Genomic DNA, 26,134 nt, shown 5'->3' on the forward strand with positions numbered 1-26,134 from the left:
TCAAGCTGTAAATCCTGGCTACACAGGGATTGCAGCGGTGGGAACGAGAGATGGGAACAGTCCCTATTTCAGACACCATTTTGGAATACATTCTCTTGGATGTGGCCTATATGAAATGATGTCAAGTTTCACATTTTTATGCCCGTTTTGTTGAGAAACACCTATACTTAATCATAACTTGAACATTAAATTCCTCTTAAACCTTGTTTTGTAATTTGATTAGGTAAGTCTGACGGATAATCATAATTAAAGGAGTTAAGTCTTAACAACTTTATTACAGGCTCGTTTGCATAAAATAATGTTTAGTAGTAATTTTTAAAATAACGTAAGCTGTATGGTTGCAGCAAAGACCTCACTCTTCCCGCGGATGTCACAAGTGACGAATAAGGGACAATATGCGAACATCAGGCCTCCCCAACCCGTCTGGCCAGCGTGGAGAGTGTAAGCCAAATCTCCATTTGCTTCTGAAAATTAGAGAGTCGTGCCAAGTTCACATGCAGCAGTGGAGACTAAATTTTAATGACCTCATAATGAGTAATGATAACGTAGATGTCCCATTTTGTCCCATTTAGTTATAGAGGGTTGTATTCCTGCAGTAGAAAGTCATCACAACTCAAAACTGCCCAAAAGTGTGTTACGATGTTTTTCCTTGCAGGTGTCGAAATAACCTAGGTAAAGTTGATATAATTTTTAAAATGTCAAACTCCATACAAAAAGCACCGGTTATCGTTTTAGTTACGGTCAAAGTTAGGTGGTACAACTCGAGCCTAAGTCCTATAGCCTACAGTCTGTCTGGATGGCCCAACTAAATATTACACGTTATCGCAATAACTGGCAAATTGTGCAACAATATCGGCCTATTTCTATTACAGCGGTCGTAATTCACGAACGATATGTTTCTGGGTTAATACACTGTGCGTAATAAGCACGTTCTAGATATAGCACAAAGTTGAAATACTTGTGAAAGTGTGCTAAGAAGATAGGCACTTTGTTCTAGCGATCGTTGAATACGTTACAAAGCTGTAAGACGAAGTAAAATCGTGATAGTTTCGTTTTCACGATCGTTTCGTTTTCACGATCGTTTCGTTTTCACGATCGTTCGTTCGAAAATCGACGTGAAAATCGAAGTGATGGCGAAGTTAAAACTGTCACAAATGCAACTCTGTCTAGGCGGCTCACATTCTGTATTCGTTCGTTTCATTCAAATGACATCGCTATCTGCTGTATAAAGGCCTTCCCCAAGGATTTCCATAACAACCGGTCCTGCGCTGCCCGCATCCAGGCTCTTCCCGCGACCGTCACCAGATCGTCGGTCCATCTAGTGGGAGGTCACTCGAGAACTTTTCTGCCCCAACGGCCATCGTCTCTACGAGCTATGTGCCCCGCCCACTGCCACTTGAATTTAGCAATTCTGCGAGCTATGTCGGTCACTTGATTCTCCTGCGGATCTCCTCATTTCTGATTCGATCATACAGGGAAACTCCGTTTCGTCGAACATTCTGTACTAACGATAATATTATAAACTCCATAGCAAATTGAAGAAAAGTTATAATAGCCAAGACCTTAATTTTTTATTAAGGAAACTCTGTCTCATGGTGACAGTGTATTTGCAAATTTTATGAACAAAAACCCCTTTACAGCATCCATAAAAAGATTTACGACCGAGTGATAAAAGTCATCATTTTGCACATTAAGGCTAAGTTGCACCACCTAACTTTAACGGTAACTATGACGATAACCAGTGCTTTTTGTATGGAATTTGACAGATTTTTGACGTTTGTCAAAGTTAAAGTATGATGGTGTAACCCAGCCTAAGTGAGGGACAGAGAGGACCAATCAGAATTCGATAGGATAGAATGAGAAGAAAGATTTGCAAACGTCACTTTTGTGTTTGATACAATGTCATTTTCAGAGATGGGTTTTGGAGAATGGGTATTGGGTAATAAATGTTTTCATATTATATCGTAAATAGAGATATCAAGTTTGTTAATTTTTATGTAAATACTTTTGATACTAAGCGCATTATGGTTTAAATACATAATTTTCAGAGTTTATTCTAGTCATAAAAATAAAATAGTGGTAAAAAAACTAAAAACTACAAGATTTTTCGAAAAAAACATCGCAGACACGAATAAAAAAAATCAAAAACAAAACGCAATCTTCAAAATGGAAAAAAACTTTCACAAAATGCACGGAGTAAAAAATTAAAAACCACCACGTGAAACGGAACGCATTCCATATGAATCAAAATGAGTTAGGTATTTGTCCAATTTATCAAGTCTGTCTGCATTTTCCTTAGAAATACCATCGGTCAATCCTATATTCAGTAGAATACATACCATTCCAAATGGCATCCATGGTTTTGGCACGCTTTCAAGTATTTCTTTCAGGTCAAACGCTTGAAGAGTGTTTTTTTTTTTTTTCATGATGACTAGCGCAGGCGTAAAGTATATTTGTCATTATAAATATAGAGCCGAGATATTTTTGATATTATCTAATATTCTCGTATTCAAATACGAAAAGTTTTAATACTGAAAGTATAATACTAAATATTTCAGTAAAATTTTCCAGTCACCTTTTTCAAATCTTTTTGAGACTTCCATAGAATTTTAATGTGAAAAGAATTAAAAAAGGTTCTTTTTTTTCATAGCATACTAAACATTTATTTAATCAATTCTATTGTTATTCTAAATTATTTCCTAAGTAAATGCAGACAGACAAAAAAAATTTTTTCATGAATTTCATTTAATTTTCCTTTTTTTTTTCCACAGAATCGACCATAAGTGCCTAAAAGGGATGTGCCTTCAGTGTTAGTGCAGTGTCTTATAGTTGTACAAGTGTCGTAGTGACTATAGTGTTCTCTTTTTTGTGTTGATCCAAGAAAAAATACCGCAACACTATGGAGTTAAGGAGGATAGCTCTGCTTCTGGCGTTCTTCGTGGTAGCTGTCTGCTCGCAATGCTCAGGTATGTCTTTTTGTTTTTTTTTTGAGTAAAAAAGTTTGGACAACTTTTGTTTTTTTTTTAAGTTTGGACATGGAATTTCATTTTTATGCTATGTCATAACAAATACCGACCTTATTGTGGGATCCCTGAAAGAAAAAAAAACAGAAAAAATAATACTTGAGTGTATGAATGTCACTCATGTCTAGCTTACTTTAAACACTCTAATGTTAGTTTAATGAAACGCTTATGTTAGTTTTCCATTCCTTCTTCATCACAAGACGATAACATGTTGTCTTAAACTGATGGTGAATCAGTTTTCATGCCCTTCAAATGTGCATTGAATTACAATTTTTGTTATTGTTAGAACCACCACAAACAAAATATCGTCACCGTCGTGGCAGAATTAAATAACTGACACTTTTGGCAAAAACCACTTTTTCCACTTTTTGTATAGCAGAAAGTGTTACCTATATTTTGGTCTTACTCTCGTGGCAATATCTATTATATTTCCAAAGATATCTTCAGTTTAGTGAAACTGTTGACCATAAATTACAACTCTGTTTGTTGTAGAATTTACGTGGCAAAACTAAATAAGTGACTTTATTTAATTCTGCCACAACTCACTGCAAAACATTGCTTCAAAATACTTGTACTAAGAAAGTCAACAAGTGACTTTATTTAATTCTGCCAAAACTCAAATTGCTTCAAAATACTCGTACAATTGTGTTTTTGATTTATTTCATTTTTGTAACATTACTTTAAATGTTACTTTTAATGTCAATGTTCATTACTCAGATGTTGAATCTGGATAGTTACCTTCATCATGATCATCATTTCAGCCATATAGGACGTCCACTGCCGAACATAGGCTTCCCCCAATGATTTCCAATATGACCGGCTGGTAGCGGTCTGCATCCAGTGCTTTCCTGCTACCTTTATGAAGCCCATGTTGTGCTTTCCGGTACGTGCCCTCCACTCCAGACCCTTGCTGCCCCATCGTCTGTCAGTTCTGCGTACTATGTGCCCTGTTTCTTGTACAGAAAAACTGAGCATAGCCCTCTTCAAAGCACGCTGTGCAACTTTGAGCTTATTTATAAGGCCTATAGTAAGAGGCCGTGTTCCCGAGCTGTCATCAGTGGTAACACATACAGATTGTAGATTTTCGTCTTTAGGCACTGAGATATTTTGGACGAAAGGATGTTGTGTAGTTGCCCGAATGCTGCCCAGCCGAGTTGGATTCGACCTCTTTCTCTACCTAGCTGAAACGTTTGTCCGGGGTAGACTTAGATACTTGTCAACAATCTCGTGATTCGAGCTCCTAACCGAAACTGGGTAGGGCGCAACATAGACATTCGACAAAAGCTTCGTTTTTCCATGTTGTTCACCCGAAGGCCTACCTTTTGGGAGATTAAGGTCTTTGAGCATCGTGCCGAGGTCTACCAGTGATTTTGCCATGACCACACAATATCGTCGGCAAACCGAAGGTGAATGATGTACTCGTCGTTGATGTTTGTGCCGAATCCTTTCTATTCAAGGAGTTTGAAAGCGTCTTCCAATGCAGCGGTGAATAGTTTCGGAGATCCGGAGATATAACATCTCACCTCATGCCTCGCTGCAGAGGAATCGCCCTCGTACTCCACTCCTGTACTCGGACCAACATGGTGGCGTTTCTGTACAAGCACTTCAGCACCTCGATGTGTACCGATACTTTTCAGAAACCGGCTTGTTCGGGAGGCTGGAAGTCATCGAACCTACGTGCGAGATCATTCGTGATAACTTTCGAAAACAGCTTGTAGACATGACCCAGAAGCGAGATGGGTCAGTAATTCTTTAGCAAGGTTTTATCCCCTTTCTTGAAGAAGAGTACCACCACGCTTCTGTTCCATGCCTCTGGCGTTGTTCCCTGGAGTAAAACGAAGTTAAATAGTCTCTGAAGGACTTGACTTCAATGTTTAGAAGCTCCGAGGTTATTCCGTCATGACCCGGTGCCTTGTTGTTCTTTAGGTGTTTGAGAGCCATCCTAATCTCGTATAGGCTGATAATGCTGATATCCACAATATCTTCGTCGAGCTGTATATAGCTGTCCCTAAAACTTTTCAATCTCACCCAGAACCTCGGCTTTTGTTGACGTTACACCACCTTCCGCAGTCTTCAGCTTCGTCAGCTAGCTTCGCCCAATAGAGTTGTCTCTTGCGAACACTTTCGAGCCTTGGTTCCGCTCTATCGCCTCTTTAATACTATTTGTGTTAAAGTTGCGAACATTATGTCGCAAGGACTTCCATATCTGTATATTGAGCTGCCGATGTGCCTTAGCGTCAACGGAGATCTACAGTGACATTGAACGTCGTTCTGTCATGACGTTGAGGGTAAGGGATCCCTATGGATCCCTAGGGAGAGACCCCTATTACAGTTTTATTGTTTTTGGATTATTTTAATTTTGATATTCATTTTGATGTTGGTTCTTTCAATTTAATTTCAATGTTATAGGAATCTGATGTTGATGGTTACCATACCAATTTGTTAAACGTTTATAAGTATTAAATAAGTAGGTATATTCTAGAATTATTTAACAATTTTACAGATTTTGACTAAAATCGCATTAACAAAACAAATAAAATAAAATGAATAAATCAACATTTAGGTCAATAAAAGTGTGGCAAAATTAAACAAGTGTACTTATTCAATGGAAATATTCGTTTTCGTAATACCTTGGTTGTGGCAAAACTAAATAAATGACATACAAAAACTAAATAACTGCAACTTAGTTGTAAAATACGGTTGTGGCAGAACTAAATAATTACATTTTTATTTTTTTAATTATAATAATACAAAGTAACATCATCGAAGAATATTGAATGAATAAAGGTAAATTTGCTGTATAAAATATCAAAAGACCGACAGTAAAATAGTTTTACCCTTAAAAGTTATCGCCATTTTTAACGAAAAAAAACACAAAAACGTGAATATCTCGCAACTTTGGTTTTGTCAGTTATTTAATTCTGCCACGACGGTGACGATATGTGTAATCTGAATGTAATGAATATCTATGCAAAAAAACAGTGCCAATGACATCATAGTGGCAATTTGCAAAACATTTTCCATTTCAAAAACAGTGTGCCTACCATGAGTTTACGTTAGGTGTGCTCGCTAGCGACTGCGTAAAAAAATGACATTTAAATGTATGACATATTGTGCAGCGCCCCTAGCGGCTACTTTCAAGAAATAAAATCTTCATAGAATTTTTTGACGTATTCGCTAGCGAGCTCACCTAACGTAAACTCATGGTAGGCACACAGGTTGGATGCGTATTGCTTGCATCATTTGTTTTATTTTTGGCAATGTGTTACTATACGTCAATTTTTGAAAAAATACTACGATACAACCGGAATCCACGCACGCACCATATTAAGCAAAAACTATTTTTACTATCTATACTAATGTTATAAAGTCGAAGAGTTTGTTTGTTTGTTTGCTTGTACACGCTAATCTCAAGAACTACTGATCCGATTTGAAAAAATATTTTTGTGTTGGATAGCCCATTTATCGAGGAAGGCTTTAGGCTATATCACCCTACAGCCAATAGGGGCGGAGCAGTAAAGAAAAATGTTGCAAAAACGGGAAATATTATTCAAACTATTTTCACGCGTACGAAGTCGCGGGTACAGCTAGTAATTCATAAAGTCATAACTGTGTTGAAGCTATGAATAAATTCAACAAAAAAACTAGTAAACAAATAGTTCGAAATACTTATGACACGATGTGAATAAAAAGCTAGGAAGTCTGAAAAAACTGGATGACTAAGAAGACTGAGCTATAATTTTAGACCGGTCTTGGTGAGTAAAAAAAGTCTAGTTTCGAGGTCAAGACGTTACTAGCTGCAGTAATAAAGCGTTGATATTTTTGAGACGTTTTTTGTTTTGATTTTGAAATAGGAACTGTCATTTGCATTTTATTGTAATTTTTTTTTCTGCGGTTAGCACTAGCCAGTGTCACAAAATAAAGAAAAAAACATAAGTAAAGAAAAAAAAATTGCGAGGCATAGAAAATTTGACGACGATAATTTCATCAAGAAGTGTGAGTTAAAAAGCTATTCGATTTTGGACATAATTATATTATGTCCAAAATCGATCGTGTCCTTTAAAGTATAATAATACATGTAATGTCTACGTATATTAATTTGATCTAATGCAGATTCAAAGTATCACATTTATGGATTTTTTTACTGATCCACCTGCGCAGATTGTGTGAATAATATTTTTGTGTTTTATCAACAAATGAATAATGATACTAAAATTAGAATAACAGACACTGCTCGTGTTACAAATGTATCCGTTATCTATGGCATGGTTTATGGATAATAAAATTTATTGATATTGCATTTCATCACACGGTGCAGTAATAAAATGTATTATGTTTCTCATGATGTTGCTATAAAAACGATCAATGTAGGTTAAATAATATTTGTCTAGAATTTGCGTTTAAAAATACCAACCTCTCTTTTTGAAGTCGGGAAAAAAAGAGAAACATGGTTTCAATCAGACAAGAACTGGACTGGTTCTCATAATACACAGAAAAGCCTTCAGGCTACAACTGAATAGGCTTTTAAAGTGCAAGTTTGCTCTATCATATATCTTTTAAACACCTCTTACGTGAGAAAATAGCCATATTTCTCAAAAAGAAAACAAAAAACTTACAAAAAAGAAAAGTAGGTTAATGTTACCGCTAGCTCTACATTTTTTTTTACTATAAAACCCATTCATACCGGAAAAAATAGTTCTAATCTCAACAAGCTAGATAAAAAACAAATCGATCCTCTATGCATGACGCATGACATGACCTCGAAAAAACACGTGACTACAGATTAAAAACGTCACGTCTTTCATCTGTCAATCATCATCACTCGCACCCTTTCTTTTAGGTTGTCATGAAAAGAAATTGAACCCTAATATTTACGGTAATTGGTTCATTATCAATCATAATCCATGATTGCAGTCTCGCAGACAGATCGGAGCGCGGTAAAATTGCTGTCAGAGTGACAGCTGTCAAAGCTTTTTTTTATTGAAGCGTGCGCTCGGAAATCAATTAAACTATTTTTATTAACAGTTATTCCCACACACAGGATTTTTTGATTTATAGCCTGACCAGGAACATAAAAACCCTGGCATAGAGGCGCGTCAATTGCATTTGATAGTGCAACACTGGGTACAGTCGTACCTGTATTAAATTAATAGGCTAACTTTATGTATCAGGATTCAGGATTATGGGCTAATTTAATATTTTCATAAATTAACAAAAAGATATTATATTATAGGTAAACTGGTTTAAATAAATTAAATGAAACCATCAATCGAGCAAGTAGGATTTTATTATTATTCATCAATAATCAAATTCTGAACTTGAATATTCAACTACAATGTCTGCTCATGAACGCTTCAAACTCGGTACTTCTTTCCCAATTCCATAAAATTCAACACTTACAAAGTGACAAAAAACTTTAAAATAGGTAGTTGAAACAACAACAGCTAATTTTCATAGTTGACTGTACTATACGATAAACATGTCAGTCAATTTGACAACCTTTGTCGGAAACATTATTCAATGAAAATATTGTCCGAACCCTTGGTATTTCTCTTCGACAAATACTTTAACACATTGTGAACCACTTTTCTTTCACGACTATAAAAAGATTTTAGCAATTTAATTCACAAAATCAATTGCGCACATTTAAAATAAAGTTTGTTTACACTTTGACAACAATAGACTGACATGCAAGGTGACATGTCAATGAAGTTTTCAGTTACTGTTGCCATTAAAATACATTAGTACCATTAATTTTCCGCAACATGGCGAGGGTTTTTATGTTTCTGGTCAGGCATTGTAGATAGGTCTTCAATAAAACTGCATTTGCACATTAACTATTCCTAATGAAGTCTTATTAACATTTTTAATGATTTTACCGGCTTTTCGTAATTACGTTCTTTTGTTTTACACAACTGATAAGCAGTTTGCACAGATGTTTCGCTATCTGTGTGTATGGTTTCTATTAACTTTTGTTGTAGGATTATTTATTTTTTATTTCGTTATTTCACATTTTATTTTCATTCACGAGTTCTCTTTATAAATAAAAATTAAAATAAAATAAAATTCATTTATTTTTGCAAATAGGCTTTAAAAAAGCGCTTTTACACGTCCCAATATTAACCCTACCACTGCTTCGGGACAATAAATGGGCCAGTGCTGAGAAGAAGCAGCGCAAGAAACTCAGTCACTATTGTCAGCCTCCTTTTCAAGGTTTTACAGTCTTTAAAATATACAAATTATAGTCATAAGTATTAATGCGAGCTAGGTAGTTAAACATTCCAAACATTTTTATCCTTTATATAATCATCAACTTTATAGTAGCCCTTTTTCATTAAGGTGCTTTTGATATGTGCTTTAAATTTATGAATGGGCAATTCTACAACAGTTTGTGGTAATTTATTGAAAAGTTTAATACATTTCCCCATAAATGAATTACCAATCTTGTGCAGTCTGAAATTTGGAACGGCAAGTTTATTTTTGTTTCTTGTATTGAACTTGTGTAAATCACTCTTTCTAGTAAATTGCTCTATATTTTTGCGAACATATAAAAGGTTTTCATAAATGAACTGTGAAGCTACTGTCAGTATATTAATTTCCTTAAAGAATTCTCTCAAGGAAAATCGGGGTCCAAGGTTATAAATGGCCCGCACTGCTCTCTTCTGCAGAACGAACACAGTTTCAATGTCCGCAGCTGAGCCCCACAACAATATGCCGTATGACATTATACTATGAAAATAGCTAAAATAAACTAGCCTTGCCGTTTCAATGTCAGTTAATTGCCTTATCTTTCTCACTGCAAAAGCAGCTGAACTGAGCCTTGCTGACAAGGTTTCAATATGAGGACCCCACTGAAGTTTAGAGTCTAAAGTGATTCCCAAGAATGTTGTGGAACTTATGCTATTTAATGGTTCATTCTTCACCATCAATTGTGTGGGAACCTGCCTCACATTAGGTAAGGTAAATTTAATGCACTTAGTTTTGTTTGCATTTAACAATAAGTTGTTAACAGTAAACCAATGCAAAACCTGTGAGAGTGTGTCATTTATATCATCAAGGTTTACTTTACCTCTATCAACTTTGAAAATGAGAGATGTGTCATCAGCAAATAACACAATATCACATAGATCTTTTACAAAGTAGGGAAGGTCATTAATATAAATAAGAAATAGCAAAGGTCCCAATATCGATCCCTGTGGCACACCCATGGTAAGAGGTGCTCCAGAAGACTCAGTTCAATTACTATAAAATGTTATGGGTGAATATCAACAAACTCGTTTTTTGCCTAATTCCGGTGGCGAATTTTAATTTCCACTTTCCAAAACTTTTTTTGTGGCAGAAATAATAGTAAATGACTTGTATTATTCAATGATATAAAGACCAAGCGAAGTGGAGATTAAGTATGAAGATATTTCTAGACCTATACCAGTTACTGAACTAACACATTACATGTTTGTGACAGGCTAATTTAACGGAAAACTATGCAAACCTAGCGACAATGAGCTAAATGAAAGTAGTACAATTAAGAAACGGAGGACTAAATCCAGCCAGCCTCATGGAGAGAGAAGGCCTAGCAAAAGATGCCAGAACTGTAAAAGCGTACTGAGCTGCACCCTAATAGTACTGCAAAAATCAAAATGTAGTAAACATTTTTAGACGAACAGGCAATTTAATCACATGTGCATTCTCCGATCACCACACAGCTTATGACCGCAGTCTATGGAGGAACACTATCTGCGGTCGCGATCCTCATCAGTGAGGGACCGAGGAAGAAGAAGAAGTGATCACCGAAATAGAAGAATTCCGAATAAAAGATGCTCAAAAGATGTTGACTGATGAAGCCTAAGCCACGACCAGTGCCAATCCAGCTCCAAAACCCCACGAATTTTCAGCTCGAGTGGCAGAATAGATTGCAACCTACGAGACTAGGGAAATTTTAGCTGTTTCAGAACTATTCTTATCTGTTTTTAAGATTTTGCTTAGTATCGATGTATAAATAGCCATCCAAGTCCTCACGCTGATACAAAGTGTATTATAGAGACAATTTTTTTTGTACTAAATCGAAAGTATGTATTTGCGAGGACCAAATTGAATATACCTACCAACATGAATAAGGAAGATAGCAGAACCATTTTGGTAAATGCCTAAGCTGCTAGGAGAGATTAAGAAGCACTACTAGTAATTAGGCTGAAGATCGAGATTATTCCGACACTGTAGCGAAGATATCCTAGACTTTAGCTTGAGCGAGATTAGAATGCCCTATTAAAAACAACAAGGTATGTACCAGGAGATAATGAAATCACAACTGAGCTTATGAAATCAGATGGAATGCTAGTACTAAAGTTCCCTTAAATACCACCATGTTTATTGGCCGATAAACCAAAAAATAAGACATGGTGGTGGTGGTAGAGACTGGAATGGAATGGACGTTGGCGATGGTCCAGAGTCAGGTGAGGCCTCCTGCTTCGGGCTTCACCGCTTTTTCCTGAAATATGACACTCGCTATCCAACATCCAGTCTCCCAGACAACCTCATTTTCGAAAAGACGTTCGTAATACTACGTACATATTTAATGCCGCGTCAAATTATGCAGAAGACTGAGGACTATCAGTCATTATTATTGGCCTTTTTGTACATATTTCGATTCGGTCAAGACCTGGGCTGTGCTACAGTCTCTTTCATGGCGTCAAATTGATTGTCGATACATGCAACTTCTGAAGTATTTGTATGAAAACTTCATCATATCAGCCCTCCCCCAAGATCAGAACTCGAAACTTATCTGATTGCTGCGAGGGTTCAGAGTTGGAGACACCATAATCTCTTAAAGTCTTCACTACCTCCCACTTAGAGCTTTTCAAGCTTCGGAGCTAGACCGAGCTCAGTATCAAGATACGGCGAGTACATCACACAACTTCGACTCACTGACGTAGTTGACTCATTGTAGTTATGGCTGAGACCTTAGTAGACCTGGGTACAATGTTCCAGAGCCAATAAGACCAATTCTGGCAATAGATTCGCCACCGGAGCCACCGAAATTGCGCCACCGAAATTAAAAATTTGTTACAAAATTCAAATTATAATGAAAACTATAATTCTGATCAATAATTTCTGTATGCAGATACAACAAAACACCAAACTTTAATCATGTTAAAGAATCGTTTAGCATCTAAGTAAGTAGCTTTCACTCATACACTTGCCAGCGAAATTGAAAAATTTTGTATTCCTGTGCCGCTGATACAAATATTTACGGGTCTGCTGGAAAAACAATACCACAAGTCGCAAGTCTTTATAGCCCGATCAGGAGGACACAGCTGAGTGATGCAGGGAAGAAGAACTCTACGTCTCTCAAAGCTTCTTTGGAGAAGTAAGAGAGTGTCGAAATTGAGCCACTGTAATTGCTTTTTTTCGTGGGACAGTTTTGAAAGGCTATTTAAAACACTTAAAATATGAAATATCACATTTCTTTTATATCATTTGGAAGTCTTATTTAATGTATTTTATAGCTATACTATTCTTAAATTACTAGAGTCCCCGAGAAAGAAGGAATAACACAATTTATGAGTAGAAATAGAGTTAGGACGCGCCACCGCTATTAGATTTTGGGTCTTTGAAAATTTTTTTAGCACATAAAATAACTACCTATTGTCCTGAAGACTTTGCTATCGTGTAAAACGCTGTTTAAACTATATACAGAAAAAAAAACATCGCTCTAGTTACATTTCTCCCATCGATTCTCAGCTCCGCCGCGTAAAAAACGTGTTTGGGATATTCACCCTTATAGATAAATCGATGTATTTGCGGTACATATCAACAATTCAAGTCTCTTTTTAAAAACCATTTAGTTATGTTATTTTATCAGTATTTACGTTAATAGTTAGAATTTTTCAAATTATTTTGTTCCATAAACAATAAAACACAGACCATAAACAAGTCGCGCCCAAAATTCTGGGTTCAAAAACCCCATCCAATTAATTAGTGTTGCATTATGGAGGTACGGTCAGCAGCATATCAGACTATACATTTTTGTAGGAAAACCACTCTTAATACCACTTCATAAGACCCAAGAGTCAAGCTTGACGTGCCGTGGTCTAAATTATGGTTGTCATAAATTTTCACTGAGTGATGATGAGTTATGGGTTTTTGGATGCGGTATTATGCACAATGAATAGTCGAGTCAGCACATCAAGCATGGGCATCTTATGTGGTTGAAATAAAAGCTATTTTACGACGAAAATGTCAGGGCGTAGTGTGAGTTTACGTCAAACGCATTCGATATCGACTGTTTAAAAAATAAAGATACATACAGTCGAACATATTGTACCCTCCTCCTTTTTTGAAGTCGGTTAAAAAGTGACATTAAGGCTGGGTTTTAATTTAACTTTGACAAACGTCAAAAATCTGTCAAAATCCATACAAAAAACACCGGTGATACCTACCACCACAACGAGGAAGCTCTTGGCCGTATCTTACCTTAACTTAGGAGGACTTTAAACTCAGGATAAACTCGTTTCCACCTTGGAACTGATCATCACTTTCCATCAGGCAGACTTAGGAGCTTAAGAGGGCATGGGAAAATCCCTTTGGCGTAGTTCAATGGTCCCCTTAACGGGAGGACTAAAAAAGCATTATTCACAGAATTTCTGAAAAAAGAAAAATAAAATAAAATAACGACTCTGGAATAAATTTTATTTCGGTGGTTATGGGTACACGGTTAATGTTTTTTCCGTCGGAATAGGAGGGAAAATTCCCGATGTTTTATAAGTTCAATGCCACGTCCAAAACAGTCATAATTACTCCACGTTTCCAAGTAAACAGGTGGGGTACCATCAAACGCTAGAATTGTTATCGCGCACGCGACTCGAGACATTTTGATTATGTGCTAATTAGTAGAGTCTAGACTCGAATTAATGCAGTTATTTCATTAGAATCTAATTAGGTATACTCAATTAACATGATGCACGTGTTCATTGTATGAGGAAAAACTTATTACACACAGAGTAAGGCCCAGAACAGACGGTGAAACGCAACTGCAACGAAACTGACTCAAACTGGTTGCGTCATGTGTGGTCTCTCAACGGACGCTATGGCAGAAACTTAGATGCAACTCAAAAGTAACTAGCAGTTGCAGTTTCGTTGCAGTTGCGTTTCACCGTCTGTTCTGGGCCTTCAAACTGGTCGCGTCATGTGTGGTCTCTCAACGGACGCTATGGCAGAAACTTAGATGCAACTCAAAAGTAACTAGTAGTTTCAGTTTCGTTGCAGTTGCGTTTCACCTTCACACATTCTTTTAGGCCCAGAACAGACGTTCTGGGCCTAAAAGAATACAAGTTTGAAACGCTACCAACCGGTCATTATGTAAATCATTGGGAGAGGCCTATGTTTAGCAGTGGACGTCCTGTGGCTGAAATGATGATGATGAAGTTTGAAACGGCACGACTTAGGCGGTCTTGTTGCTTCAAAGAAAGAATGAAAGAAGAAGAAAGAAAAGCATTAAAATTTAACTTTTCCAGACAATTCATAAAACATTTTCATTTTGAAGATTTTTGGCTAAGTCAGGACAAAAAGTATGTAGGTTGTATTAATTACCCACATGGCACTGGGCCATCATTGCCCAGATATATTGGTAGGGTTAAACTGTACTGGTTTGTCCAGAGTTCTTAACCACAGAGGAACAGATTATCTTATCTCCGACTGCCGGATTACAACAATGCTGTTAACATTGTTGTTATGGCGACAGACTTAGGTAAGATGGTGGTAGCTAGCCAGGTGGATTTAGATCAAGCTCTACATACTACCACCAAACCGAGCAGACAATTTTGTGAAACCAAACCTGGGACCTTTATTAATTATTGGTTAATGGTGTCTGCGTTTTCCGGGACGTCCACCCACAAGGTGGACCGACTACATCATAAAGGTAGCAGGAAGGCGCTAGACGCAGGCCGCTACCAACCGGGCAACATGGAAAGCATTGGGGGAGACCTATGTTCAGCAGTGGACGTCCTATGGCTGAGATGATGATGATGATGATGATAATGATGCCTACCCAATGAGGATTTTCGCGAATGAAAGATCCGCTAGATGGCGGGACGTGGATGTGGGGTCTGACTGCTGCGTGATTGGTGGATTTTGACATATCTGTCAATGTCATCATCATCATCAGCATTTGGACCTCGCGTCTACGTATTGCCATCTGACGGATTTTTCATTCGCGAAAACCCTCATTGCAAAAAATAAATCTGTGGGATATGATGTTCAACCACAATAAGGAAGCTTCCTTCCGAGCGGGTGTTGTGCTCGGGGACCAAGGTCCGATTTACACTATCTTGGTTTGTCTATATATACTTGGCAGGATCTAAAACTCCGTCACCGCGATGCAGGTTTGTATGAGCGGCGGAGTGTGCCATAGTGAAGTAGTGACAGCGCCATCTGTTGGTCACTAGTTTTTGTAGTGGCGTCGCCACACCACTCCCCCCGGAAGAACCGGAGGTGGATGACGTCAGGATGAGCTCAGCAGTCTGTGCGTGATGAGCTTACAAGTGCCAGTGTGCTCAAGTCTGCGGTGAGTCGAGACGAGCAGGTTGCGGTGCTCTATCCACGGTGAGTCGGGATAGTGAGCGGAGGCGTCTTCGATGGTCGGGCGTGGAGCTGGGCCAGAGCTGTACCCGTGACCAGTGAAGTGACGGTTGCTTGCTGCCGAGGAACCAGGAAGGTCGGTTGCGATCTGCGATGGTCCCTGAAGGCTGGATGCTGGCTTGTTGAAGACTGGAGCTGATGACGGAGTGGCGGAGATGGTGAGGATGGCGGAGGCTGATGCCGAAGATGGTGGCGATGGAGGTCACGTCTCACATCACGTCGGGGTCACCAATGTGGTATATGATGTTCAACCACAATAAGGAAGCTTCCTTCCGAGCGGGTGTTGTGCTCGGGGACCAAGGTCCGATTTACACTATCTTGGTTTGTCTATATATACTTGGCAGGATCTAAAACTCCGTCACCGCGATGCAGGTTTGTATGAGCGGCGGAGTGTGCCATAGTGAAGTAGTGACAGCGCCATCTGTTGGTCACTAGTTTTTGTAGTGGCGTCGCCACAAATCATTGAACTTTTCAATGCACATAATGTACTTTCTGATTGTTCAAGGTTTGTCAACAAAACACTTGTTCACTCTATTTTATGTAACATGATCTCATAGCTTTCCCAAAGTAAAGTTCAGAGATAAGTTTTGTCGCAATGTGTGCTCTTTCTGTGGGCTTAATGAGACTGACGTAATTATCTTGGCCCCTACTAAGGGAATATTAAAGCCATGTATTCATAGGTTGTTATGTACTTCATGATCCAACAGTTTAAGGACTGGTTTGATTCCGAGAGGGTCAAAAAAGTGAAAAAAAAAAAGTTTTTTTACTAACTTGATTGATTTTGGCTTCACTTACCTGAACTGTCTGAAATTACCCCAAATTAAGCATAGCTTTATGTCATGGTGATTAGATTTAGGAATGGATTATGGTTCCACGTCTTCTAATATAAATACACATGCTCATCACACTAACATTATGTCACTATAGACCCCAGCAGGATTCGAACCCGCAACTGCAGCGGTCATGGTCATGTTCATAGTCAGACCCTGCAAACGGTATGATTAATAGAGTCTGGCAAGTAAAATGTCAAATCTCTCCAATTTTAAACTTATTCAATAAAATATAAGATTCAAAATCAGAAAAAATATCATGGTAAGTTGGTCTATGTGCTGTTGAAAGTACGTAACAAACTCGATATTAACTCACTTTACCGACATTTCTAATATTCACTAGTAGTGGTTTATCATATAAAATGTGCGTAACTGTGTACATTGTACCTTATCATAGTTACGAAATTCTTGATAACGACTATAAAAACGTCTCTAAGTTCCGCGTACCTACAATAAATTCTTTTTGAAGCACGTTGTAGAGACGGTAGAAAAATGCGGAAGGAACTGAATAATTTGGACTTAAAAGATGTATTTAAAAGTAGAGGTGAAAAGAGATATAAGACTTCATCATCATCATCATCACTTCAACCACAGATCGTCCACTGCTGAACTAGGCCTCCACCAATGATTTCCACATCGCCCGGTTGGTAGCGGCCTGCGTCAAGCGCCTTTCTGCTACCTTTATGAAGGAGGATAAAAGACTTGATTACGTTTTAGTATTAATTATATTAATTTAAGTGTTTTAAGAAGTGGACACCCAACAAATCCTCAACCTCGGAGGAACTGGCTATCTTACCTCTAACTGCCGGAACACAACAATGCTGTTAACATTGTTGTTATGGCGACAGACTTAGTTAAGATGGTGATAGGTAGCCAGGCGGACTTAGAACAAGCACTACCAACAACCAAACCGAACAGAAAAATCTGCCCCCACTGGGAATCGAACCCGGGACCTCTGCGTTTGAAGCAGGTGGTCTTACCACTAGACCACAGAGGTGGTTGACTGGATGGAAAAGTTCATGAAGGAAAGCACCAGGATTGTAACCTTATTTTTTACAACAAACCATAGAAGAAGATTTACCATCAAATGATATTAAAGTTTAAGTAGCTATGTGGGACGATGAGAGTAGAATAGAACCACCCCCATTCTTCCCGTGGATGTCTAAAAGGCGACTGAGGGACAAATATGCGAACATCAGGCCTCCCCAACCCGTCTGGCCAGTGTGGGGAGTGTAAGCCAAATCCTCCATTTGCCTCTGGTAAATTAGAGGGTCGTGCTCCTGCAGTGGAGACTAAGGCTGGCTAAAACCAGCCTGATTTTAACGTAACGTAACGTGATTATGGTCATGTTTACCTTTTTAGTTAACCTTATTATAATCATCAGGTCATTAAGGCTGGTTTTAGTGTCACGCGGACTGTCAGTGCGGATCGCTCCGCACAGCAGAACTGTATGAACTGCTAGGGAGCGAGCGGTTCCCCCGGACCGCATTACTCTAAAACGCTCCCTAGAAGTTCATACAGATTAACCGTGCGGAGCGGGTCCGCACCGGACGGGCCGCGTGACACTAAAACCAGCCTTAAAGACCTGATGATTATAACAAGGTTAACTACAAAGGTAAACATGACCAAAATCACGTACAATGACTGATTTGGCGTTAGGTAAGAGGCAAGAGGAATTTGATACTTGGCTCTATGATAACAGCGCTGATAAGCACTTTCACGTTATCAAGCGATTTTACGCAATAACTGTTACAGCATTTATGTGTACAGTCAGCGTCAATTAGTTCGTGACACCCAAAGTGGCCAAAAAGCTAAGTAACAAAGAAAGACGTGTTGCGAACTTTTTGGCTCCTTTTTTTAAAGATTATTTATTAGTCATTTGTTATTGCACAAATTACTAATACTCCCGTTAGCCCCTCGCCTCTTATATAGCTTATATAGCTTATATAGCATATATAGCTTAGTACGAGGCCTCGTACTAAGCTATATTATGCTTGTGTCACGAGTGAGCTCACCATAATAGTCGAGCGGCGGCGGGGACCGAACCCGCGTTCCCTGATCACGAGTCGGCCAGTCCGACCCCTTCACCACTCGGCTATCTTGCTTCAAGCTATACACTGATGTTATGCAGTTGCAAAAGGTACTATTTTGCAACTGAAATGTAGGTATTTATTACGTGCCGTTGACTCTATAATGTAAGTATGAAAGTACGAGTACATTCTTCCGACCACTGTAAATGCTTTTACACATCATTATACATTATCTACACGGGATAGGTACATGGGTAATTTCATGTTCTTGGTCATTTCTATACACGATCATTATTTCTAAGCAGCGGGTAATATGAATAAAATTACTTCTCCGCTCGATCTAGGATGTTAGACAGATCATTTTTAGCTATTATATGAGTTACTTACAAACAATCGAGGTACAAGTCATGATTATTTTAATCTAAAGCGAAATACCACTCACTGATTAATCAGGAAATCTCAGAAACCTTAATACCTACAAACTTCAAAGGCCTCTGTGGTCTAGTGGTAAGACCACCTGCTTCAGACGCAGAGGTCCCGGGTTCGATTCCCAGTGGGGCAGATTTTTCTGTTCGGTTTGGTTGGTGGTAGGGCTTGTTCTAAGTCCGCCTGGCTAGCTACCATCATCTTACCTAAGTCTGTCGCCATAACAACAATGTTGACAGCATTGTTGTGTTCCGGCAGTTAGAGGTAAGATAGCCAGTTCCTCCGTGGTTGAGGATTTTGGGTGAAGCTCGCTTTCTTCGGCCTGATTATCACTTTATACCATCAGGTGAGATACAGGCCAAGAGTTTCCTCGTTGTGGGTAAAAAAAAACATCCGCTAGTTGCGGCCGCTAGTTGATCAAAGGACACCAAAGTATCGCCTGGAGCAACTTATTCTGTGCCTGGAGACCACTTTGATCACCTGGGTGATCAAATCTAGGTGATCAAAGTGGTTTAGACCATAAAAATCACACCAAAATGTTAAGATTACGTGGATATATGAAACCTTGATCATGAATCGGTCAATGCATTTTCGGTGTTACATAAGGTGCGGTCTTGGCAATGAAAAAGGTTTTTGACATTACAATAATTTGGCTGAGTCGAAGAGGTATGATTGTGTAAGAACTGTAAGAAGTATCTCAATAATGGTTTTATTCTGATACTTGCACTTTATAGACTTGATAATTCTTAGAAAAAAAAGGTTTAGAACCCGGGGAGGTTAGAGAAATATGATCAATGAATTAACTTACGTTTTATAAGCTGTCAAACGAAACAACGATTTCTGACGAATGTAGGACCGTATCAGAAAGAAGAAAGAAAGAAAGAAACATTTATTGCAATGGACATCACAAAAGACAAAAGAGGTTAATAAAAAAAAGCAAACAAGACAGAGGTAACACATAAAACAACATACAATGGAAAATCACATCACTTCCTTGCAAACTCTAGCTAGAAGAATCACACAATAGAAACGAATGTTTATTGATTTTAAAAGCAACTGAAAATCTTATTTACAATTAATTGAAATTTAATGGGTTTTAGGGCGGACTCATTGGTTTATAGTTTCCACTACTGAAATCCTATTAAAATGGTGGAGTAATTCTAGGAAAGTAATAGCAACCTAGAACTAAAATATGTACCTAGTTATATTTAGCTCTCATTTAAAGAGTTTAATTAAAAAGGAGAGAATTCAACAAATCCACTTAGGAACCAGAGCACTTCTTTACGAGATAGAATCAGAAATGAGGAGATCCGTAAACGAACTAAAGTCGCTGACATAGCCCGACGGATTAGCAATCTGAAGTGGCCAGTTGGCAGGGCACATAGTACGCAGAACTGACGGCCGATGGGGCAGCAAGGTTCTGGAGTGGAGGCCGCGTACCGGAAAACGCAGCGTGGGACGTCCACCCACAAGGTGGACCGACGACATCATAAAGGGAGCAGGAAGGCGCTGGACGCAGGCCGCTACCAACCGGGCAACATGGAAAGCATTGGGGGAGGCCTATGTTCAGCAGTGGACGTCCTATGGCTGAGATAATGATGATGATTTAAGAACCATAGCAGTAATCAAGTTGAAAGAAAAACAACTACTCGACATTTTATGCAATTAATCAAGATTACATTTGACCTTGAACGATTGTTACGTGTAGTTACATAAGGCTGCTACTTGGCAATGGTCAGGCTTTTGTTTAATTGTTATTGTCCGTTTACCGGTCCATTAACATGCTTCGACCTTGCACTTGACATTGACAATGGTGGAGGAAGATGCTATTTTATTTTGCTCGTGATCTGCGACTTAGGCCCAGAACAGACGGTGAAACGCAACTGCAACGAAACTGCAACTGATAGTTACTTTTGAGTTGCATCTAAGTTTCTGCCATAGCGTCCGTTGAGAGACTACACATGACGCGACCAGTTTGAAACTTTCAGTTTCAGTTACATTCATCAGAATAATCGCAAAGTTGCAGTTTCGTTGCAGTTGCGTTTCACTGTCTGTTCTGGGCCTAAATCTAGACTAGTTAGTTCCAAATCTAGTTTCATGGTAAATTAAGAATTTGTTGTTGTTCATCTGAAGCTTGAAATTTTGTTCAGGGTATAATTACAGTGGGCTATTTTAAAGACAGTCAGAGTATAAGGCTGATTTGCACTACTTAACTTTGACCGTAACTATAACGTTAACCGGTGTTTTTTGTATGGAGATTGACAGATTTTGACGTTTGTCAAAGTTAAAGTAAGATGGTGCAACCCAGCCTAAGTATACATTTTTTTTGTGTGTGGAGTAAAATCTTCTACTAAAACTTAAAATACAGTGAACTGAATCATTAATGTAGATATTATTATATACTATTTTGATTGAAATCCGAGAACATTATCAGCATTTAACAAAATAAATACCTATTACAATTTGTAGATTAATATAAAGATGAGTTGTCCCTTCACACTTTTTCTTTAATAATAAGTAGAGTTGAGTGAAATCAAGACTGTAGTTTATAAGATTTAGCAACATACTGTTAAAGGCAATTGAAATATTTATCAACATAAATGACGATGCTATTTTGATTGATTTTTCCATATACATGAATGATACCCAACTTTAGCAACTAGTATTTCTTCATTCCGACATCAAACAGGTTTATGGAGGAGGTTACGAAATATCGTGGTATTCGAATAATGAATCGATCGACTCGAACAATACTATCGAGATCCGATCTCCGAGTTGGTATTCGATTAATATTGAAATTTACTTTACATTTAGTACAGTTCGGTGTATTATAGGACACTTCAGTACAGTTTTGTGCATTATATCCTATTAATATTTTTATGTAAAAGTTTGTGAGAGGAGATTTGTTACTTTTTTACGCAATATCATCTGAAAGGTGTATATTGTTTTACTACATCTTAATATCTGAACAGGTAAAAATTTAAGTTATTAAGTTGATTCCCAGTGGGGGAAGCTTTTTCTGACCGGTTTCGTTAGGGCTTGTTCTAAGTCCGCCTGACTCCTACCACCATCTTAACTAAGTCTGTGGTCATAACAACAATGTTAACTGCCCGGCAGTTGGAAGTAAGATAGCCAGTTCTGTGGTTGAGCATTCCGTGTGAATCTCGCTTCCACCTTCGGCCTAATCATCACTTTCCATCAGGTGAGATTTCCAAGAGGTTCCTCTTTGTGAATAAAAAACTAATTTCTGTCCAAAGTACCTAGGCTATTATATCTTTGTCCTATATAATACACAATAAGCCTTATTAATTCGGTCTCCTAGTCCAAGATGGCCGATAGCCACAGTTCCATTAATCTACTGGGCGCGGCTGCGACTCATTACAATAGCCTAGTTCAGTGATTCCCAAACTGTTTCAGTTCAGGATACCTACCTAAATGTCATGTCATTTCAACGAGACTATTCCTATCTCTCGTTTCTTTTGCTACGTGATTTGTTGAGCCAGGAGCTTTAGCTTAACCGCCTTTAAAATCCAGAAATGAAGGAACAAATACCTGGAAGAAAATCCCTACATCAGATAGGAGATCTTCTATGAGAATTCTTGTTATGTAATCTTCTGCTATCATGCAGGATGTAATTACAAAGGCATCTTACAATTATTGATGTCTCCAAAGCACATAACCATATGGGACAAATTAGGAAAAATAATACTGTGTAGAGTTAGAGTGCTTGTGCACTGTATAGATATTGTGTGTGTAGTTTACAATGAAACTAACAAGAAAAGTAGCAAACGGTATGTACTCATAGGTACAGCACTGGCAGGTAGGGTTTGGTTTAGGCAATAAACAAACAGTGGTTCTACTACTTATTCCCCACGATGCCCCAGGGTACCGAGGCTCACAGTTTGAGAATCAGTGGCGTAGTTAATCGCGTTGAGAAATTAATAGGGCCAACGTCAAGTATTCTGGAGGGACTAATGAAGAAACATTGGAGTACCGGGAATGTAAGGGGGCTTGACAATGGGGCTTTAAGTTATAAAGTAAATATTAGACGTTCTTTTTTTCTGGAACACTCATAAAAAGTGTCTACGGATATTGATCTTGAAGTCTGAAAATATATTTTCTGATTATCCCTAATTACTACCGAAGATCTGGTGCAGGTCCTGGAAAGTATCTGGATGCGGGCAGCGCAGGACCGGTCATTATGGAAAATTTTTGGGGGAGGCCTTTCTCCAGCAGTGGACGTCATTTGGCTGAAACGAACGAACGATACCTATAGCGCGATGTACAAAATGAATAAAGAATAAAATGGTTTACTGAATAAAGAAAAAAAATAAAAAATAAATAAATGATGACAGCAAACAAATTATTATGGATATGACACAATTCCAAATAAAAATAAATTATACCAAACTACCTATACCTACTCGTAATAATACCAATTTCGTAGCTCCAAACTAGCAAAGCCGTTACTATGACTACTGGATAAGCATTAATAATGTGTAGTAACAAGTGATAAAGAGGCCTTTTATAGATACTTTATATCAACCATAATACTTGATAAGCCGTTTACGAAAATCATATTCATATTCATATTCATATTCATTTATTTGCTCACTAAGTGTAGGTACATAAGGTCTTATAACTAAATACAGTGCTTAAAACTTAGTAACCTAGTTTAGGTATTGCAAATTTTTTGGAGGGCTGCATGCATGCTATATAATTATTTATTTTGTAGGTAAGTATAATATTATATTTTAAGTATTTATTTACAGTCCAGAGCGCCATTAAAAGTTATTCAGTTTACGTTAGTGTATTAGTTGTATCACAAAATTAGTCCTGTATTATTATTTTATTTATTATTTAAATATTCATCTAATTTATAGTAACATTTATTTATTAAGTATTGTTTCAACTTTTTATTGAATGTTGTGTACTTTTGTTCATTTTTTATTTCTTGTGGTAGTTTATTATATAACTTGATGGCCATGTAATATGGGCTGGTATTTAACATTTTTATTCTGGAGTATGGGAGGCATAGCTTTTCTTTGTGTCGAGTATTAACGTTATGGGTGTCTTGCATTTTTTTGAATAAATGTGTATTTCTATAAACAAATGAGCATAGGTCATGGATATATATTGCTGTTAGGGTCATTATTTTGTATTTTATGAAATAAGGTTTGCAACTCTGTGTGTTATCTATTTGGGCTATGATTCTTATACACTTTTTCTGCAATAGAAATAAATCATTGGCATTAACGCTGTTGCCCCATAGCATTATTCCATATTTAAGCCAGGAGTATGCATAGGCGTAATACGCTGTTAGTGCTGTTTCTGTGTTTGTGCTGTGTTTTATTTCAAATAGGGCGTATGTAAATTTTGATATTTTGGTTCTTATTTGATCTATGTGCGTTTTCCAGTTAATGTTTGTGTCTATGTGTAGTCCTAGTAAATTAAAAGTTTCTACTGATTCTAATTGTACATTTTTTCCAAGTGTTATATTGATGTCTAAAGGGGCTTTTGTATATGGTCGGAATTGTATTACTTTTGTTTTTTTAAGATTAATTTCTAAGTTATGTAGTTCCAGCCAATGCGTTATATTTGCTAATGTGTCACTTATAAGGATGTCGGGGTTCGAGTTTTGTTCGCACTTAATTAAGATTGATACGTCATCTGCAAAAAGTATAGGTAATGATATTTCTTTGTTTAGTATTTTTGGAAGATCGTTAATGTATATCAAAAAGAGGACACAGCCTAGTACACTCCCTTGAGGAATGGAACAGGTCATGTGTCTCTCTTCTGATGTTATTGTTTCTATCTCGTTAGTTGTAGTGTTGTGGAAATCAATTTGGACTATTTGTTTTCTGTTTGACAAGTATGATCTAAACCAGTTAAAAGCTGTACCTCGTATACCTGAACCATATAATTTTGACAATAGGATGTTATGTGAAACTTTATCATATGCCTTGGTCATATCTAATAATATACCCAAGGCATATTTTTTATCATTTAGATGTTGCAGGGCAGCTTGGATGTATTTATATACAGCCAAGGTAGTTGATCTAGTTTTTCGGAATCCATTCTGGCAATCATCTAGAATTTTAAACTTTTCTAAAAATATGTACAGTCTATTACACATGGCCTTCTCAATTACTTTTGAAAATGATGGTAGGATGGCTATTGGTCTATAATTTTTAGGGTTGCTTTTGTCGTCTTTTTTATGAACCGGTTTGACTATTGATATCTTTAACAAGTTGGGAAATTCTCCGTCGCGAAAACTTTGATTAATTAAATAGGTAAGAGGTATATAAAATTTAAGCCACACACGATTTCGGATCTTACAAGCATAATGTCACCATTCATTAATCTTTGATATAAATTCATGAGCATTACGTAACTCAATGAATAACATTACAAGACAATACAATCGATTGTGTATCGATTGTTCAATGCATTAATCATCGATTTAAGTCATTGATCGAATTTATAAGGGATAATGAACTGATTGGGAAGATTTATTAAGTTTTTGAGAAGTGATAAGTCATGATCTACGAGTAAGTGAACATTTGTGTCTACGAGATTATTGCCACCTCTCATTCCCACCGCTGCAACTCCTGTGTAGCCGGGATCTACAGCTTGACCGCCAATAAAAACCCAACCAATGAAAGTCAAGTTTGTCCCTGGGTAGAGTTGAACTGTCATTATGTGTAAACTGTCATTGTTTTGTCATTATTTTATCGTAAATGTAAAGACAGAGTCAGATCAGAAATCGAGAGTCAAACGTAATTCAACCTAATGCCGTCCACTGCTGGACAAAGGCTTCCCTCTTAGATCGGCACAACGGTCCTGCGCTGCCCGCATCCATGTGTTTTCTGCGACCTTCACCAGATCGTCGGTCCACTGAGAGAATTTTATAGGATCAATTTGGTAAATTTTTTCACCATTAGGATCCTACATTATTTCTGATGAATATAGGCAGCACGAATTTGGAGCTAGTTAGTACTAAACGACAAATCATCATCATCATCATCATCATTTCAGCCATAGGACGTCCACAGTTGAACAAAGGCCTTCCCCAATGCTTTCCATGTTGATCGATTGGTTAGCTGCCTGCGTCCAGCGCTTCCCTGCAACCTTTATGAAGTCATCGACAAAGAATCATTATACTAATTAGAATAAAAATAAGCTTTACGTT

General features: G+C 37.7%; 1 protein-coding gene across 2 annotated transcripts in view; it reads left to right on the top strand.

The window, feature by feature from the left end:
- Nucleotides 1-26,134, top strand: part of LOC135084566 (lachesin-like) — a 215,225-nt gene that overhangs the window by 21,455 nt on the left and 167,636 nt on the right. For both annotated transcript variants that reach the window (XM_063979328.1, XM_063979330.1), the window contains exon 2: nucleotides 2,772-2,966. In XM_063979328.1, the coding sequence (XP_063835398.1) occupies nucleotides 2,900-2,966 (67 nt within the window). In that variant the 5' untranslated portion in view covers nucleotides 2,772-2,899. The remainder of the gene's footprint in view (nucleotides 1-2,771; nucleotides 2,967-26,134) is intronic.

This window comes from Ostrinia nubilalis, chromosome 26 (assembly GCF_963855985.1).
Source record: "Ostrinia nubilalis chromosome 26, ilOstNubi1.1, whole genome shotgun sequence".
Taxonomy (NCBI): Eukaryota; Metazoa; Arthropoda; class Insecta; order Lepidoptera; family Crambidae; genus Ostrinia; species Ostrinia nubilalis.